Source organism: Gymnoscopelus braueri, assembly GCF_963280865.1.
Source record: "Gymnoscopelus braueri genome assembly, chromosome: 1".
Taxonomy (NCBI): Eukaryota; Metazoa; Chordata; class Actinopteri; order Myctophiformes; family Myctophidae; genus Gymnoscopelus; species Gymnoscopelus braueri.
The window spans coordinates 25,532,651-25,549,961 of NC_137603.1; the positions used below are offsets into that span (position 1 = coordinate 25,532,651).

A 17,311-nucleotide genomic window follows, 5' to 3' on the forward strand; every position below is an offset into this window, starting at 1 on the left:
TCCTGTTTTTCTGGGAGATATAATAACCACCGTATTATCGACGCCGGGTATATATTTGATCTATAGTGATATTTTTTCATTCTCCGCGTGATGGATATTCGCGTCTCCACGTTGTTGGGCGAGAGAACAGTTAGTAGTGAATGAATGAGACTGATTCGTCTCACATGAAGGTGTTTTGGCGTCGATCGGCGTGAGTTTTGTTGTCTTTCTGCACAGAAACAGCGCAGCCAGCTGTATTTTTTATTTGATTTGATTCATTTTCTTTATAACGCTCCATCGCGCTGCTGTAAGTCAAGATGCTCAAACATTAGACATCAAACAGAGAAATAGGCCTATATATATACACACAGCAGAAATCGGATAATATGGAGTCCAGTCAGTCCACGAAGATGAGAGCCACGGCGGGGGTGAAGGAATTTGCGGGGAAGGCTTTGGGTCACATGCACAAGTAAGTCGACCATCCAGCCCTTTTATCTTTTTTTAATTATTTTTTTTTGTTTATTTTATTTCGATCCACATCAACATGTATCACAAAACATTACACACTGTAATCCAACATTTCTGTCTGGTTGATCGAAAAGGCATATATAGGCTGAAGCTCAAAGCTTATTTATGCCTATATATATCCTGCTTATCTTTGCTTATAATTTGCATGTCCGATTGATGCTCGTTTTAATATCATATGCATTTCAGGCTCATTTATTTATTACCACACACTGGGATACTGTCATGATGCGTAGGTAGGCTGTTTGCACCCCCCCCCCCTCCTCCCCCTGCCTTATTAAAAAAAAAAAAAAACACCTACACGCACAACTTGCAGCCACCTTTAGTCACGCCTCTATAAACAGTGGTTTTCAACCCCTTTCAGATCAAGGTTCATTATTTATCAGAGCCACGGATTCATCACCATTTGATGACTCCCTAAGATTATAGAATATTTTGTTGTCGTTGACTCGTTGGATAAGATTTTGTCCACAATTCCATGCTGTGTTGATGTGGTACCATAGGAGAGATAACAGGCAAACGTTGATCAAAATAACATTTTTTTGATTAAGTAAATGCAGATGTTTAACAATAATGTAACTCTTGAGAGTGTAAAATGAAACGGTCCATTTGGTTTCATTGTACACTCTCAAGAGTTAAAGATCTATAAGGGTCCATTTGGTTTCATTTTACACTCTCAAGAGTCATAGATCTATAAGGGTCCATGTGGTTACCAACTCTCCATCATTTGGCTGGGGACCACCTGGAAGAACCCCCTCAAGGACCACTGGTGGTCCCCGGACCACTGGTTGAGAACCACTGCTCTAGAAGCGATGCAATGTGGTGGCGAGTCTACAACAAGTGGATGCAAAAATAATGACCAAATGCTTCTTCGAAATGAAACGAATCTGAATACAAATCTACACTGTTTCATTCAGGACAAATAGCTATCTTTAATTGAGAAATGTGTTGTATTTCATACTCCCCGAAAGAACAGTCAAAGACCTTCAGGCATTAATAGATTATTATGCACAATTTGTTTAGCTGCATTGGCAGGATTTGGATGCAAATATAGCCGTTTGAGCAACCTTAAGAAAACTTTCATTTGATTTTGAATTCGTTCTGAAAACGTATTTTTTTTTGTTGGAAATGCGTGGAAATGTTGTGCCCAAAACTTCATGTGATGTTTGAGCCATTTCTCTGATTTAAATGGTATAGGCTAAACGAAATCAATAAGAATTTGATGCCCTGATGGTCTGAAAATTATGGAACGTTTGCTTCAATAATTGTTCTGAAAGCAGTAAAGCATTATCATAAATTATAGGCTAATTCCAGGCTACCGGTTTCTGCCAATTTCATATTTGTGTGGATTGTCCTATGAAAACATTTAACAATTTGCGCTTTATTACACATCTGGGGCCTTTTTTTTTAAATCCTTGCCCACCCAATACTGTCTCGAAATTTCAATAATCTTTTGGTTTTTGTGATTCTGTGTGAGAAAATATATCGAATAAATGTAAATCCCCCCCATGCACTAATTGCAGGGGGGTGGGGGTGAGGAGGGCAAAAAGAATTTGAGGCATGCCCATAGATGTTTGCCATGAGAAACGAGCTGCTGTTGAATGAATGCTAATGAGCAATGGATGCTGCAATGCGGTACAGCCTCAGCATCTTTGCCTTTTCTCTCTCTCTCTGGAAAGATGGCGTTTTGTGTCGTGTTTTAATGTGTATTTAACGGACGCTTGTTATCTAAATCCGTTGCTGTGCTAATTTGAGTCTGTGAACGTATAGACGTCGGGCCCAGGCCTGGTACACAATGATCATGACATGAGATGGCTGCACTGTTCTTCCTCATCGTTGCTGTCGGAAATAAACCTCGTAGTCGTATCTCCATATATTTAAACTTAAATGTTTTCTTCTTCCGTAAATTAATGCCCCTTACGCCATGCACACGGCATGATGCAGTGTCACACAAAAGTGTGCAAATGTTATGAAGTGGAAGTGAAAGTGGTGTGTCTGTGTTTTTATTTGTTTATAAATGTTGAACCAATTATGAGAATTATTAACAAGAGCTCGAGACTAAATGATAAACTAAATTGGATCCATCCATTGGAACACAAAGTTACAGTTTTGGTCGGACATGGACAGCGCCGTCATTCATGCAGAATACAAGTGGTATAGCCTAATAATAGTTGAGGTGTCACGTCCGTCACGCTGTCCGCGCACGATGAGCTCCCTCCTCCTCCCCTGTCTGCTTAATGAAATTCGAAGGAATTCCCCATGTAGGCCTACAAACATGTCGTGACTCCCAACCCAGGGAGAAACCTTTTTCATTAAAAAAAACCCCTTTGATGCAATAAAAATAAAAATAAAAAATCTCTGGGATCATAATCTCTAGGCCTATATAATATATAAATGAGTTACTAATCTAAACTATAAAATATTACAAGAGTAGAAATTGAGCAAAATTCCATTTGTAGGCCTATATCTCTTGGAGTTACAAACCCTTACCTCCCTTAGTAAGACCCTTATTGTTTATTGTTTATAAACTATATATGGATGACTATATGGATCCCCATATAGTCTTCTACACCTAGTTCCTCATTGTTCTCAAGGACCCCTGGGGGTCCCCGAACCCACCGTTGAGAGAACCACTGCCCTTACAACAAAACTCACATGGAAATTAATTAATTAATCAATTATTCATTTTTAAAAGGACTGTATGGATGTGCATTCAATTGAAAATATTTTATTTCCTTTTTTATCTAATCGTCAGTGGTTCTCAATCTTTTCAGTCCGTGACCCCCCAAAAAGAATCATTTGAACTGGGGACCCCCCCACCCTGATTCCACAGATAAATATTGTGATAATAACCAATCTACAAGCTCACAAGGCCTCACAATACAAGGTGTTGTGAGCTTGTAGATCGTCTATTTTCACAATATTTATTTATGGAATCAGGGTGTGGGTCCCCAGTTCAAATATTCACAATCACAATTATTTCTTTCTTATTATTTGACAATTTGGCCAATGTGTATAGTATAGTTTATTGATGAACTACTTTTGATGCAGTAATGCTCTTTTTTATTTCATTTTATTTATATGTATACAAAGGTCTTAAAAGTCCTTAAATTGTCACTTCACTGTCATCTGGGAAGAGGGAACCCCCCCCCCCCCGACCCACAGGTTGAGAACCACAGTTCGTGAGTCTGCATGTGAGTGACTGTATACCTCTCCCCGCATGATGCAGGGTGTTGGAGAAGAAGCAGAAGACCGGCGAGGTGATCGAGCTGACGGAGGACGGCCGCCCAGCGGCCGCCCAGCAGAAGAAGCCCCCGCTGTGGGACTGCACGTGCTGCGGCCTGCCCCGCAGGTACGTCATCGCCATCATGAGCGGCCTGGGCTTCTGCATCAGCTTCGGCATCCGCTGCAACCTGGGCGTGGCCATAGTGGGCATGGTCAACAACAGCACGATTCACCAGAACGGCAAGATCATCATCACAGAGGTGTGTGTGTGGTAGTACTGCTACTGATGCGTGCTGACTGAGACACACGCACGCACACACACACACACACACACACACACACACACACACACACACACACACACACACACACACACACACACACACACACACACACACACACACACACACACACACACACACACACACACACACTTAGTTGTTCCACAGACAAACACAGGCCTCGCCATAACCTACTGTACATTATTAACCACTTAAACCCTATAGCATCCATATTTTGGGGGAAACATTAGCAAATAAAAAAAAACGCTGCGAAGAGATTTGGGGAAAAAGCGGTCCAGCAACTGCTTTTTGTGTTATCCTTTTAACAATCATTGTAAAATCATGCCTCTGATATTTGCAAACTGTTAATAAAGTATTCAATCAATCAATCAATCAATCAAAATCCAGTGAAGTCTAGAGGGTTCAATTGGTTCATGATTTTTCATAGCTTTGCCAGAGCATTATTGCTTATATTATTGCGGGATATCCTATAGTGCTGTGCATACAAACGAATCAGTCGACTCCACCTAATAGTTTGCTCCCTTATCCTTGGCCTTATCATCACCCTCTTGTTGTCATGAAGAAAGCCAAGTTTAACTGGGATCCAGAGACGGTCGGGATGATCCACGGATCGTTTTTCTGGGGTTACATCGTGACGCAGATCCCGGGAGGATACATCTGTTCCAGACTGGCTGCTAACAGGTAGGTTACAGTTACACCACTGTCTGGCAGGTGCCTGCCATCATGACTGAAGTGAAATCATTAATTTTAACGATGAAGCCTATATATAAATTATGTAGGCCCATTTGTGGCTTATTAAAATAATTGTTCAACAACGTTACCATTCGTTGTCATTTTATTAACATTGAAATTTGCAAATAACGAATAATAATTGTAAGCACAATAGAGAAATTACATTATCATTTTATAATATCCGGTATTGTGACGTCATTGTAGTCTGAATTATGAATGGGAAGGAAAGGATCCACAAGCTCCATTCTAAACGCAGGTCGATCAGATCAGATCACAACCGATGAAGGATGAGTTGTGTGTGGAATTGCATGGCTCAGTGGTTCTTCTCAGAGTGGGGGTCCGGGGACCCCCAGAGGTCCTTGAGGGGTTTAAGGGGTCCCCAGCAAAATAAGGAATAGTTTACCACTATTTAACTATATTTGATAGGCTAATTCGGATATTTGAGAATAGCCGAGCTTGTTGTGACTATTTTCGAAACATCTTGAAGAATTGTGAAACATTTACAATGATTAATAGCGTAGTCTACATATCAATTTGGGAAGTCCTTCTTTCACATATAAATGTTTGAGGACCACTTGGCATATAGCCCTCTCACGTGGTGCGACCGGCGGAGCAGAATGTTTAAAGCTCATCTTTCCATGCAGGCCGCAGAGATGTGGCCTCCAGGCAGGCAGTGTTGCCATGTTCGCGTATTATAAGCGACTTTGGGCTTCTTTTTCTGTAAAGTCGCTTGTAAATATTGGTTACTTTAGTTGCGGGTTGCGTTTTTTTTTGGGCTTGTTTCTAAAGTGTAGTTGCTTATTTAGGCTTGCTTACAAATGTTTTAATCATGATTTAAACCAGTGGTTCTGACTTCTGAAATATTTTCATGAAAAATGTTTTCTGCCCAGGGGAGCATTTGTGTTGTTAGTTAGAATGTTTCAAAAACGTTGCAAATATTCCAAATTTTTATTGCAAGAGTTTTTGAAATAGCAGATCTACAAGCTCACAACGCGTTGCATGACGACGCGTTGTGAGCTTGTTGATGTATATGTTTAAAGTGCTCTTGTGGCCTAGTTACTAGGCTAGTCGCTTCTTTTGGGCTTGTTTTCCTAGACATGGCTGCTTGTGTCTCTCACAAAACCTGGCAACACTGCTGTCAGGGCTCTGTGCCACCTGTTAAAGAGCTCCCTGGGGGCGTGTCTAATCTCTGGCTCTCTGCGAGTCATGGCGACCAGCCCTGCTTCAGACGTTAAAGATCCATTATAATAATAGCCTACTCTTTATATCGCACACGTTTCACCATAATTGTAAAATGTGGTGTTAAATATGACTTTAATTTGAATATGATGAGTTTTTTTGTTTTTTTAACAGAACCCTATACCAGAACTGGTATAGGCCTATTATCTATAACGACATTTACACGTTGAAAACGAAAACATGAATAGGCCTGTACAGTTTGACGCATGATCTCGATGGATACAGGATAGATAGGACATTTTGATGTAAAATGTTGTCAAAAATCAAAAAATGTAAAGTAAAGTAACCTTTACATGATGTGAACATGCATCATTATCAGCCTTAATTGTATCCTTCAACTTTGATGCCCCAAAATGACTGGATTAGGTTTTGTAGCAATTTGTAGCAATTGTAGAAATATTATTAGACCTTAATTGTCAAATGTTCAATCAATTACTTGTCTTTAGACAATTTTTCAAATATTTTGGACAAAATTGCCATTTTACATTGAGGTGCCCACCTATCCTAATACCAGCAGCAAGAACACTAAAACACGTCACGCACTGGGCCTGCGATTAGCTTATAAACATGGGTGTATTTAATATCAAAGCTGATTGTCTGTTCACATGTAATCGAATCAGTTCCTCTCGTGCTCAGGGGTTGTCTCAGTCGGATTAGAGCTTGTCCCCTGCACCGCAGACCGATGGCATGGTGGGGGTGCGGGACGTCAGGACGTGACATCAATGCTAAATACAAGTGTCGGTGTTGCCTTCTGCTTATGCGTGATGATTCCTGCAGCTCAGCTGCTGCTCCTTCATCAGCCCCCCCCCCCCCCCCTCCACAATAAACCAATGTAATCCCGCTGTGTGCACACTGTCTGCAGCAGACCATAATTATGCATAATGCACGGGCCTTTATACATAGGATTTAGAAGGAAAAAATCCACACATTATTGAACCAGAATCACAATCTTTATCGTCACATCACATTACAAGTAACGTGGGTGAAATTCTTAGTTGTGCAGGCTCATCACTGCAGATAAAAGAGTCATCTCATAAAAAGAGAGAGGAGAGGCATAAAGTGCATAATGACTAATCTGCATGATTACAATTAATGTGCATAACAAATAAGAGTCAATAATGTATGTATATACATGGAGTCCCTTTAAAACACATTTCAGTTTGGTCTGTGCAATGTCTAACCGAAACGACAGCAAGGCATTGTTGCATTATTTATGTGGTATTTTAAATGCAATTTCACCGAGCCAAATTTGTATTGCCTAAAATATAATATGAGAGCAAATAGGCCTATGTCAATTTATTTGATAAACTTTTAATCGAAATCAGTTCCGAAGATGAATATTAGTGGAGACTGATGAAGCCACTAATTGCTCATTGTTTTCAGGGTGTTTGGTTTAGCCATTGTCCTGACCTCCATCCTCAACATGCTCATCCCCTCTGCTGCTCGAGCCCACTACGGCTGTGTCATCTTTGTGAGGATATTACAAGGCCTGGTGGAGGTAAGGTTAATGTTATAATAATACAATGAATTATTATTTTGTGTAGGCAGTGGTTCTCAACCCCAGGAGGGGTCCCCAAATATACATATATATATTTTTTGGGGGGTCCCTGCAGATGATTTGTAACATTGTTTTCTCACTCAAAGATAGGCCTAAACAAAACAACATACAGTATAATTGTTTTCAGGGTATCTGCACGTTTCTTAAGTGACAGTTTAATTAAGGACCTTTAAAAAAAAAAGATCATGGACTGAAAAGGTTGAGAACCACTGTCTTATCATTCACCAGGGTGGAAACCCTCCTATGTCCGAAATGGTTACTTTGCAGGAAATAGAAAAAAGAGCCTGTTTTCCAATACATCCAGTGTAGTAATTATTCAGTGATAAGCTCCTGTTAATACTTTCCATTGGTTACATTTCTATAAAACCCACACACTTGTGATGGTGACAGCCAACCAAATTGATGAACAGCAAAAATAGCCGATCTACAACATTGCAACATGTGAGCTTGTAGATCGGCTATTTTTATTATTATTTTTGCTATCGTGTGACACTAGCCCTATGACTATAGGGCATTCATTTACGGAAGGAAAAAAAAACATAGGCTTAAAGGTTGAAATGGAGATACGAGGTTTCTACCCAAACAGCAACAAAATGAAGGTTGTAGCTTGTGGAAACATGAAACCGTGTGTATTGATCCTGTCCACTACACTTGTATAGTGTAACTCCCTTTGTGTGCCCTTATTGGCTGCAACACATAGCCTACACATTGGCAACACTGGTTGTATACAGATATGGGGGAAAACTGCTAACATGCAGAAAGTAATAATTTCTGTGGCAGTGTGTAGTGGAACATAATCCCCAAACAATTGCCTGTTGACTGGTCATAGATCATGACACTAAACTCTAAGCTGTCCTGTCATTGAGGGAAAATAGCAGAGTCATTCATGCAGATGGCAAAGAAATATTTTTTTTCTGATATGATGCCTTAACAACATATTAATATAATTTGGTCTATGAAACATAAAGAAGCCTAAACATTAGAATTTTTGAAGTTGTGCGTTTCAATGTGACATTTCTTCATCTAAGCATGCATGACTCAGGGCTTCAAGGCTTCACAGTTAAATCTTTAGGATTAATATATATCTGAGAGTGTAAAAATGGACCTAGATGGACCTGTCAATGCTGCCCCATTTATTTACACTGTCAATTTTAAATGAACATTGAGTACTTTACTGCATGGGTTTCAGACCAAAGGGTAATCAGATGGTTCGGTGGATGGTGCATGCATTCATCAGCCCAAGAACCATTTATCCACATTTGTGTCATATTCCATGTCGGCTTGTATCAGTTCTGTTGAACAAAGCCATAGTACATGTTCACGTCACTGCCTGCTGTTGAAATGAACATCTAATAACAGGAGAGGTGCTCTGCTTCGTAAACAGCACATCAGTCTTTCTTTGCTCAGAGCATTGACTCATTTGTTAATGGTAATATTGAAGGTGAATTATGTTGATTTTGGCTGTTATTACAGGCAGCTAATATATGCTGGTCCATGTCTTATGGGTTCTGGGCTCTAAAATTGTTAGTTCATTGTGGGCTAATCTACAATCGAGATACATTCGGCATATGAGTTATAGTGGTAAATAAAAACAATGTAACTCATAGTTTTGTGTTTTCAATGGATTTGTCCGTTGGTTTGTTATTTCTTTTCATACCATGGCATTCAATATTTCAGAGGATTATTTCCCGGCATTAATCAATTTATATCCTACAGTTTTATTTTTTCCAGTGGTAGATGGGGTGGCTATACATCCTCATCTGAAAACATTGAGGCATATCTGTTCCAGGTAGACAATAGTCTATTTCCTTTAAGAAAACTAACAACAACAAAAAAGACCAATGCAAATTTATATCTGTTACAATACATGTGTCTTATTTGTTTCCTGGGCAGAGGTAATACAACAAAATGCATTTAAAACACCTACTATGAGTCAATTTTATCACTCAAAGTTAAATGAACACTGAGGATTTTTGCTGTGTTTCTAGGGGGTGACCTACCCAGCGTGTCATGGCATATGGGCCAAGTGGGCTCCCCCACTAGAAAGGAGTCGCCTGGCCACCACCTCATTCTGTGGTAAATATGAGTTACATGGTGGACTCATTAGAATGGGCTGTGAGATGATGCTGTGCATTTTTATGTACTGAACAAAGAGCTCTCTTTCTACCCGTCTCAGGCTCTTATGCTGGTGCTGTCATTGCGATGCCTATGGCTGGGATTCTGGTGCAGTACTGTGGCTGGTCTGCTGTGTTCTACGTCTACGGTAAGATGGATGGGTGAGACCTTGTGTGCGTGCGTGCGTGTTTCGTGCGTGCGTGCATGCGTGCGTGCGTGCGTGCGAGTGTGTGTGAGAGAGAGAGAGAGAGAGAGAGAGAGAGAGAGAGAGAGAGAGAGAGAGAGAGAGAGAGAGAGAGAGAGAGAGAGAGATAGAGAGAGAGAGAGGGAGTGAAGGCCAATACACACTCCTTCCTATGTCTGAAAACCAAAGTATGGACCGTGCATAAGTCAAGAAATGAAAGAAAATTCAATAGTTTATCATAAAGCTCAATTCATACTCATCGAACGACAGCGTCACTTGCCAAGCAGAATAACTAATCTTAAAGATCGGTTCTTGGGACACCGTCGTGTGACAAAGTGTTAATCAGGTGTAATTGTTCCATTGATGGCAGAAGAAGATCTTGTTGAGAAATATTTACACTTGTTTGACCACTGACATCCTGTAGCCCAGAGAAATGTTATGGTCTTGATTGGCAGAGAGTCCAGGGAAAGTGAAATGGATTTAACCAGTCAGGCAGGCAGGGCTGGGTATTGATTTCTTGGGTCGATGTTTTGGTGTGTCTGTGTAGTACAATAAATATCCAGCACCCTCGCTCTCTCTCTTTCAGGACTGGATACAGTTAGCCATCCTGTCTGAGATTTATTCTCAAGGGCATTTTGGAAAGATCAGCAAGCCAAATCTTACATGATTGTGTTTTCACAATAGTAGTTATACAACTACTGTACTGTACGTGGTAGAATCAAACCTGTGGCAACATTTTAGATTTGAAGTTCTGCAGACTTCTGACATGCTGTCTGTCTGTCTGTCTGTCTGTCTGTCTGTCTGTCTGTCTGTCTGTCTGTCGGTGCTGAGCAGGGTGTGTTGGGATGTTCTGGTACGTGTTCTGGATCTTCGTGTCTTACGAGAGCCCGGCCGTACACCCAACCATCACCGATGAGGAGCGCGTCTACATTGAGGAGAGCATTGGAGAAACTGCTAAGCTCATGGGTCCTTCTGAGGTGAGGGTGACTGGACAAACAACTCAGTGTACAAATGGAAATAATGTGACTCACCCACTGCTCTTAAATATAAAAACAACATAAACATAAGAAAAATTACATAAAACAAACATTAAAAGTAGCAATTGCATTTTCAGATAGAATCTTCCACCAAACCATTCAGCATATTTTTTAGACCTAAATGAGATCAGCTCATTTATCTGCACATCTGTCTATCAGTGGTTGCAGGACAGCTCACGTAAAGGCTTGATGGCCAAGTTCAGTTCAAATCCTACAGTAGGTAGGTAGGGAGAATAAGAGGGTGTTGTTTTGAATGTGAGATATATTTACCCCCACAAAGGTGAGAGGGAAGCAGACCAATGATGAAATAAATATGTGCCAGTGGGTGAGTCTACACAAGGCCAATGAAGGCCACCCAACGCTGGCATAAGCGAAGGTGCAATGTGTAGTGTGAGGTCATATAGCTCAGACCTCAGAGCACTGTGGTACACAGCATCCGGACAGTGCAAGCGTCTGGCAGAGGCATGCATGTGAAACATAACACCATACTGTAATCTGTTGTAGACTCAGATGTAGGGATGGGACACTATCAAGCAGCAGTGGTGGAAGAAGTACTCAGATATTTTACGTAAAAGTAGCAAGACCACAATATAAAAATACTCTGTACAAGTAAAAGGCCTGTGTTCAAAATGTTACTTGAGTAACAAGTACAAAAGTTTGGCATCAAAATATACTTAAAGTACCAAAAGTAAAAGTACTAAAATGTTTGAAAATAGCAGATCTACCAGCTCACAACGCGTCGCGATGCGACGCGTTGTGAGCTTGTAGTTTGGCTATTTTCAAATAGCCTATGTATAAAATAGGGCTAAAGTGGTTAATGTATGTTTTATAATATAATGATTTATATCTGCAAAGTAACTAGTAATTAAAGTTTTCAAATAATTGTAGTGGAGTAAAAGTACAATATTTGCATCTGAGATGTAGTGGAGTAAGTAAAAATATCAAAAAATGGAAATACTCCAGTAAAGTAAAAATACCTCAAAATGGTACTTAAGTATAGTACTTGAGTAAATGTACTTAGTGACTTTCTACCACTGTCAAGCAGGCAACAGGTATTTATGTTCAAGTTAAATATTTATGTAGAAAATGCACTGACATAAACATGTAATCCATTCTTATAATCCACTGTAGAAATTTAAAACCCCCTGGAAAAAATTCTTCACCTCCATGCCTGTCTATGCAATCATCGTGGCCAATTTCTGCAGAAGCTGGACCTTCTACCTGTTACTTATCAGCCAGCCTGCATACTTTGAGGAGGTGTTTGGCTTTGAGATAAGCAAGGTAAGACAAACGCGTGCACACGCACGCACGCACGCACGCACGCACGCACGCACGCACGCACGCACATGCTCTTTCCAGCACTCTGTTCTCCGCAAAATATAAGAATTGTGGCATAAGTCATTATCATAATGAATGCGACAAATATACTGTATTTGTTATGTGCTGTTGGATGTATCCAGAGAAATACAGTTTTTTAACACTTAAATGTTCAGTTAAAAAAGAAAAAGAAAAGGGATACATAGCAGTTGTGTACCCGATGATGGAGGAAATCTTAAAACATTCAATCCGGGAATGCATCTGTGTTTTTTTTGTACACTCTCATACACTCTTTGTAAAGTTTTAGCTATAACCGTTATTTTTACACTTTGGCTATTCAAAACAGCAGATCTACAAGCTTGTAGCGCGGCACTGAGTGCCGTGCTACGAGCTTGTAGATCTGCTGTTTTTGAAAAACCTTGAACATTTGTGCAAATCTTTGAATACATAAATTGTTTTGAAACAACATTTTTAACTCAAATCTTTGCTTCTGGGGGGTCCCTGGAACAACATATTTTGATGGGGTCGGTGGCCAAAAACATATACTTTTGGGGGGTCCTTGACAAGAAAAGGTTTGAGCACCACTGATATAGCAACAATAGTTTTCCAGAAAAATTAAGACATTTGTTGAGACATTTGACAGTTGAACAAATGTTCGCTTTAATATGTATTCAAAGATTTGCACAAATGTTCACGATTTTTCAGCAATAGCAGATCTACAAGCTCATAGCATGGCACTCTGTGCCGTGCTATGAGCTTGTATATCGGCTATTTTTGAATAGCCAAATAAATCTAAAAGGACAGGAGATGTGTTCCCGGATTGAATGGGTTAACTTCTTGGTTCTGCAATCTTTTGCGTTGTGTACTTCTGCAACCTTCCGCGTCCTTCTGAATGCATTGTGTCGCTATACGCCTCACCGGTGTTTGCAGCTCAGTGATGTGTGATGTGCATGGCTGTAGGTTGGCATGGTGTCTGCCCTGCCCCATCTGGTGATGACCATCATTGTGCCCATCGGGGGCCAGCTGGCCGACTACTTGCGCACACACAACATTCTGTCCACCACCACCGTCAGGAAGATCATGAACTGTGGAGGTGAGAAAAAAAGAAAAAAGAAAAACGAGAATGAATTATCAATTTCAACACCTTCCCCCTGAACAACTACAGGGGTGTGTTTTCACACCGTTAGACTTAGATTCATATTAAACGTATTGGCGCTGTCCGGCAGAAACCTTGCACCTCCATATTTCAACTTTGTTATGTGTTTTTTGTTGTTGTAAATTAATGCCATACTTCATCACAGTGTCACACAAAAGTAGCAAAAGTAGCCGATCTACAAGCTCACAACGCTTGTAGATCTGCTATTTTTGCAATCTAATAGTTTTAACGAAAGTGAAAGTTGTGAAGTCTATCTGTGGGTTTTTATAAATATTGAATGAAAAGTATTAATAAGGGTTTGTGACTAAATAATAGCTACATTGAATCCATTGGAAACAGGTTCTTTTTTTAAAATGTTCTGACAGTTTAGGACATACAAGGTTTCCACCCAACAGCAATGTTTTCTTATATCAGTTGATATTGGTTTTTGTCACGATCTTAACAATATATTTCTAGATGTTATTTTGTGATAGTAACTGTAACTGTTGCATTGATTTAATCTGTCATGTATGTCACTGGGTGCAAACCTGTGTATCATGGTTAAATGAACTATGATGTTTGACAGCCTGTGGCCTGTGTGTGCGTGCGTGCGTGTGTGTGTGTGTTTGTTTGTGTGTGTGTGTGTGTGTGTGTGTGTGTGTGTGTGTGTGTGTGTGTGTGTGTGTGTGTGTGTGTGTGTGTGTGTGTGTGTGTGTGTGTGTGTGTGTGTGTGTGTGTGTGTGTGTGTGTGTGTGTGTGTCATCCTTTGTTTACTTGGTAGGGTTTGGCATGGAAGCCACATTGCTGCTGGTGGTGGGATATTCCCACAGTAAAGGGGTTGCCATCTCATTCCTGGTCTTAGCGGTTGGCTTCAGTGGCTTTGCTATTTCAGGTCAGTACAACAAGTAAAACAAAACTGTATGTGTCTATAGTTGCAATGATGTGGCTTTGTTCTTTTTCATCATGATATCCATACACGATATCCATACCTCTATACTATGCATACAACAATTCAATATCCTGCCAAAATGCAGCAGCTCACTGTTCAATCGTCATACAGTAGTGCCACGACAAACAGCATCGCCAAAGCATTGTCTAAAGCTGCAGTCCGTACGTTTTGTTTTTGTCCTACCTGGGATTTGAACTCAGAGGGAACCCTCACTTGGTCAGGGGAGATTATGATCTTCACTTCAGGCACTTATGACACTTATGATCTTCACTTCAGGCAGTATTACTTGTCAGCGTGTAGTTGGTCTACCTGACACTAGGGTCTACATTTCTCAATGGAAGTATAGGGAGACCACATCCAACCACTGCAGATGTGCTAGTTATTGCATTAACATGCTCTACCATACAGATTAGTTAAAATAACATTCTATTCATTAAAGTAGGTTCAAGGATTGTGGTTTTAACATACAGTATGATATCACCCTGTTCCTGGTAGATCTCACATGATGGCTTCTGATCTATTCCAGCGCAGGTGGAAATTTAACCCACCAAATGTACCCGAAAGTGCCCTATTTAGTTCCATTTCTACACTCTTCGTAGCTGACATGAAGGATTTTGCTGGTGTGTATAGTCATGGCCAAAACAACAAAACCTTGGTTCCTGTATGCCTGCTGTTCCTCAGCGTTCTCCTGGAGTGTTTAATAATTCATCTCCCTAGACGTCCCTGGGGATCAGAGCGGCACGCTGTGCGCAGCAGCCAGCCAGGACACTCACTCATTCAGCCAGCCAGCCAGCCAGTGTGGGGGAGGTGCTGAATATGGAGCAACTTATTGCCTCCTTCTGCAACAAGATGGCTACTATTTGTACCATTTTATTCTACGACTGTTTCTCGATTCTGTTTTTTTTCCTGCTCTGCACAAATACTGAAAGATGTGATCCTCTCCAACCGACATTTGTGTTTGTAAAGTACTGACATACATTGCAACAGGAAAATATCTCGGTTACGTTTCATTCTGATTATAGATTCATTTTGATTCAGGTTTCAATGTGAATCATCTGGACATTGCTCCACGCTACGCCAGTATCCTGATGGGTATTTCAAATGGTGTGGGTACTCTGTCTGGAATGGTATGTCCACTGATTGTTGGTGCCATGACAAAGAACAAGGTATGGGCTTCCTCTTCAGACACAGACTAACATAATTACAAAGGATGAGCTTTCAGTATTGATTGACTTTAACTATGTTTGATTGTAATGGAGACCTAAGCCGAAGCAATGGAAAGACGTGTTTGCTAACAGTTACTATACAGACTACACCTAAGTGACTTCTAAGGCATTTGTATAGATTCATAGATGTACTCAAAGATATAATGCTGTTGTAATATGCCAATATTGTTGAATTGTTTTCAGTTTACATGAAACCGTCAAACTAATCACATGTAAAGTCTTGTATTTGGTCGGTGATGGTGAATTACAGTTTTCCCATTGTTTTCACGTTGCTTCTTCAGACTCGGGAGGAGTGGCAGTATGTGTTCCTGATTGCGGCCATGGTGCATTACGGGGGCGTGATTTTCTACGGCATCTTTGCGTCGGGGGAGAAGCAGCCGTGGGCCGATCCGGAGCTGACCAGCGACGAGAAGTGTGGCTTCATCGACGAGGACGAGCTGGCGGAGGAAACCGGTGACATCACTGAGAATTACGGCGCTCCTCTGGCGGTTGGAGGTTCTGCCAAGACGTACGGTGCCACCACACAGGCGAACGGCGGCTGGCCTGGTGGCTGGGAGAAGACAGAGGAGTACGTTCAAGAGGAGGCGCAAGGAGGAAGTTATGGATACAGGCGGGAGGAAGACCACTCCTAGACCAAAACGCTTAACCACTTAAACCCCAGGCTCCGGGTACACCAAGTATAGGTTTTAAGTGGTTAATACACGGTGAAATACTCAGTGTTCATTTAACTCAGTGAGAGTGTACAAATGGATAAATTAACACAGAGGATTTTAATTGTGTACATCACATTCACAAAGAACATTTGTAGACAAATTTTGCTGTGTTTGCGTCAGTTTAGTCATAAAATAAATGGTGTGAACAAAGAAGAAATAAGAAAAAAAGAGAAATTACAATCCATTGTTGTATGTTTGCACAAATTCAAACCAGATAATACCAGAAAATATTTAATATGATAAAGGTGTAACACATATGAAATTGGAAGGTTGTAAATGTATTATTAAGCATATGGATAATAGATATATTTGTTTGGAGTGCAAATACGTGTAACCACCATGTGAACCATGTTCATCTCATCAGCCAGAGCTTTTCGATCACGATGTACAGTGAAATCCTCAATGTTAAAGGAAAACGTTGACGATTTCCAACCTAAATTCCGTCGTTCTGACATGAGGAGAGTCTGTGTATTTCTCAGTGAAATGTGACACCGCAAAACGATGGCGTCAAACTAGGTCATTTCATGCCATTGAGTGTATGGAATATACGCCTGGTGATGTGAAATGACATGTCATTACTTCACAATGTCATCATTTTGTTAGGGAAACGGACCTGAGTTACAACTGTACTTCTGCTGTTTCCTTCTACACCGAATCTATTCACCAGAAATAGCAGATTTACAAGTTCACAACGTATCGCAATGCGACACGCTGTGAACTTGTTGATTGGCTGTTCCTGGCGAATGTGCCCCCCAGAATAGGAGGGGTTGGTTTTAAAGTGGTTAAGTTTTCCTTTGATTTAACTCTGAGGGTTACATTTACTGGGTCCATTTGGGTCACTTTTTACGCTCTCAGAGTTAAATTAACACTGAGGAATTGACTGTGTGCAGGGTTGTGTGCAGTTCATATGAATTGACCCCTAACTGGGTCTTACAATCCATCTCCTTCACAATGTATAGATATGTCACTATAACACAGAATCGTAACCAGAGACTAGACACTTTGCTGACATTAGGTTGAACTGCATCTCTCCTGAATGCACTGAGAGTAGTGTGTCTTTTTGAATGCACAATAT

General features: G+C 40.7%; 1 protein-coding gene across 1 annotated transcript; it reads left to right on the plus strand.

The window, feature by feature from the left end:
- Positions 1–365: 365 nt before the first annotated feature.
- Positions 366–16,155, plus strand: slc17a6b (solute carrier family 17 member 6b; the record flags this gene model as incomplete). Its single annotated transcript, XM_080430437.1, has 12 exons — positions 366–448; positions 3,734–3,989; positions 4,594–4,712; positions 7,386–7,500; positions 9,549–9,636; positions 9,737–9,823; positions 10,694–10,836; positions 12,028–12,177; positions 13,174–13,306; positions 14,130–14,240; positions 15,336–15,463; positions 15,805–16,155. 12 exons carry the CDS (start codon positions 366–368, stop codon positions 16,153–16,155), a joined length of 1,764 nt encoding a protein of 587 aa, XP_080286563.1.
- Between the last annotated feature and the right edge of the window lie 1,156 nt (positions 16,156–17,311).